Raw genomic sequence first — 3,166 nt, 5'->3', positions numbered from 1 at the left:
TTGTGTGCTTTAACGTTGTGGTTGCGTTGTGTAGAGGAGCAGGCAGATATAAATAAATAAATAATAATAATAATAATAATAATATTATGTCTTATTTTCAGGGAAACGGTCGTTATTCTGGAGGTCTAAAGAGGTGTGACACAAGTGTGTGGGCAGCAGGCGTTGTGTGTGTGTGTTTTTGTGGTGTTAAAACGTAGGAAGGCCAAGGCCTAGTCTTCACAATTCGCTCCTTCAGTTTCACTTTCGGGGCGGAAATAACCCGGATTGGTGCCACAACCAACTCCAGTTCCCAGAATTCCACAGCACGGAGCCATGGCAACCGAAGTGGCACCAAACCGGGTTATTTAGGCCGTAGAGATGCAGCAGTAGTGGCGCCGTTGGAAGTTCTGAGGCGGGCGGTCCCAGCAAGGCGAGGCGTTCCCTCCCTCCTTCCCGGTGCAGCCTCTTCCTCCGTGGCTCCTGGGTCTGTCCTAGAAGGCCCATCCGGAGGGAGGGGATGCGTCGGGGCCGGCGAGTGCGGGGCTCCCGGGGGCCTGTGGCGCTGGCGGTGGGCCTAGCTCTGGGGCTGGGGGCGCTAGGCCTGCTCTTGCTGCTATGGCAACGCGGCCCTCCAGCATTAGCAGCAGAGCCAGGCCCAGGCGCTAAGGAAGGCCTGGTTTCTCCGCCAGCAGCAGCAGCAGCAGCAGCAGCCGCTGAGGTCCTGCGGCGCCCCGTGTACGCGAAGCCCCCGCTGGGTCTGGAGACGGAGCTGGGGGAGCTGGGCCGGGCGGCGCGGCTGGAGACTCCGCCCTCCACATCTGCCATCTGCCGGCCTGAGAGGGAGTTTGCCAGGCAAGTCCAGCTCCATCAGGACTAAACCTGAGGAAGGAGGACTCCGCCCTCCACAACTGCCATCTGCCGGCCTGAGAGGGAGTTGGCCAGGCAAGTCCAGCTCCATCAGGACTAAGCCGGAAGGAAGGGGACTCCGCCCTCCACATCTGCCATCTGCCGGCCTGAGAGGGAGTTTGCAGGCAAGTCCAGCTCCATCAGGACTACGCTGAAGGAAGGAGGAGACTCCGCCCTCCACACTGCCATCTGCCGGCCTGAGAGGGAGTTTGCCAGGCAAGTCCAGCTCCATCAGGACTAAGCCTGAAGGAAGGAGACTCCCCCTCCACATCTGCCATCTGCCGGCCTGAGAGGGATTTTGCAGGCAAGTCCAGCTCATCAGGATTAAGCCCGAGGAAGGAGACTCCGCCCTCCACAACTGCCATCTGCCGGCCTGAGGGGAGTTGCCAGGCAAGTCCAGCTCCATCCGGACTAAGCCGAAGGAAGGAGACTCCGCCTCCACATCTGCCATCTGCCGGCCTGAGAGGGAGTTGGCCAGGCAAGTCCAGCTCCATCAGGACTAAGCCTGAAGGAAGGAGACTCCGCCTCCACAACTGCCATCTGCCGGCCCTGAGAGGGAGTTGGCCAGGCAAGTCCAGCTCCATCAGGACTAAGCCTGAAGGAAGGAGACTCCGCCCTCCACACTGCCATCTGCCGGCCTGGAGGAGTTTGCCAGGCAAGTCCAGCTCCATCAGGACTAAGCCTGAAGGAAGAGACTCCGCCCTCCACAATCTGCCATCTGCCGGCCTGAGAGGGTTGGCCAGGCAAGTCCAGCTCCATCAGGACTAAGCCTGAAGGAAGGAGACTCCGCCCTCCAACACTGCCATCTGCCGGCCTGAGAGGGAGTTGGCCAGGCAAGTCCAGCTCCATCAGGACTAAGCCGAAGGAAGGAGACTCCGCCTCCACACTGCCATCTGCCAGCCTGAGAGGGAGTTGGCAGGCAAGTCCAGCTCCATCAGGACTAAGCCTGAAGGAAGGAGACTCCGCCTCCACAACTGCCATCTGCCGGCCTGAGAGGAGTGAGTTGGCCAGGCAAGTCCAGCTCCATCAGGACTAGCCTGAAGGAAGGAGACTCCGCCCTCCACATCTGCCATCTGCGGGCTGAGAGGGAGTTTGCCGCAAGTCCAGCTCCATCAGGACTAAGCCTGAGGAAGGAGACTCCGCCCTCCACACTGCCATCTGCGGCCGCTGAGAGGGAGGTGGCCAGGCAAGTCCAGCTCCATCAGGCTAAGCCTGAAGGAAGGAGACTCCGCCTCCAACCTGCCATCGCCGGCCTGAGAGGGAGTTGGCCAGGCAAGTCCAGCTCATCAGGACTAAGCCGAAGGAAGGAGACTCCGCCCTCCACACTGCCATCTGCCCAGCCTGAGGGGAGTTTGCCAGGCAGTCCAGCTCCATCAGGACTAAGCCTGAAGGAAGGAGACTCCGCCTCACAACTGCCATCTGCGGCCTGAGAGGGAGTTGGCCAGGCAAGTCCAGCTCCATCAGGACTAAGCCTGAAGGAAGGAGACTCCGCCCTCCACACTGCCATCTGCCGGCCTGAGAGGGAGTTTGCCAGGCAGTCCAGCTCCATCAGGACTAAGCCTGAAGGAAGGGGACTCCGCCCTCCACAACTGCCATCCGCCGGCCTGAGAGGGAGTTGGCCAGGCAAGTCCAGCTCCATCAGGACTAAGCCTGAAGGAAGGGACTCCGCCCTCCACAACTGCCATCTGCCGGCCTGAGAGGGAGTTGGCCAGGCAAGTCCAGCTCCATCAGGACTAAAGCCTGAAGGAAGGAGATCCGCCCTCCACACTGCCATCTGCCGCCTGAGAGGGAGTTGGCCAGGCAAGTCCAGCTCCATCAGGACTAAGCCTGAAGGAAGGGGACTCCGCCCTCCACAACTGCCATCTGCCGCCTGAGAGGGAGTTGGCCAGGCAAGTCCAGCTCCATCAGGATTAGCCTGGAAGAAGGAAGAGCCCCTCCTCCATCCATCTGCCTTGTCCAGGCCTTAGAGGAGAGAAGAACCACTGGACCTCATCCCCTTTCCCTCACCATTCCCTTTTCCTTTTGTTTCATGTCTTTTAGATTGTAAGCCTGAGGGGCCGAGAACTGTCTGATTAAAAAACAATAATTGTAAGCCGCCCTGAGAAGCCTTCAGGGCTGAAGGGCAGGATATAAATGCCTAAATAATAAAAAAAATAAAATAAGGGGCTATGGTTAATTATGCAGTAAGTTCAGTGTCTAAGCAACCAGGTTTCGGTATTGTGATTGTTCTTGCACACTTCTGTGTTCGGGGAGATCATCCAGAAATGAAATCAGTAAACCA

The 3,166-nt window shown here is 58.6% G+C and overlaps 1 protein-coding gene across 1 annotated transcript in view; it reads left to right on the top strand.

Moving 5' to 3' along the window:
• Positions 1–354: 354 nt before the first annotated feature.
• GALNT12 (polypeptide N-acetylgalactosaminyltransferase 12) overlaps positions 355–3,166 on the top strand; it is a 50,289-nt gene continuing 47,477 nt past the window's right edge. The window contains exon 1 of the mRNA XM_042464391.1: positions 355–786. Coding sequence (XP_042320325.1) covers positions 497–786 — 290 coding nt within the window. The 5' untranslated portion in view covers positions 355–496. The remainder of the gene's footprint in view (positions 787–3,166) is intronic.

Source organism: Sceloporus undulatus, chromosome 4 (genome assembly GCF_019175285.1).
Source record: "Sceloporus undulatus isolate JIND9_A2432 ecotype Alabama chromosome 4, SceUnd_v1.1, whole genome shotgun sequence".
Classification (NCBI taxonomy): domain Eukaryota; kingdom Metazoa; phylum Chordata; class Lepidosauria; order Squamata; family Phrynosomatidae; genus Sceloporus; species Sceloporus undulatus.
This window is presented reverse-complemented; position numbering and strand designations above follow the sequence as displayed.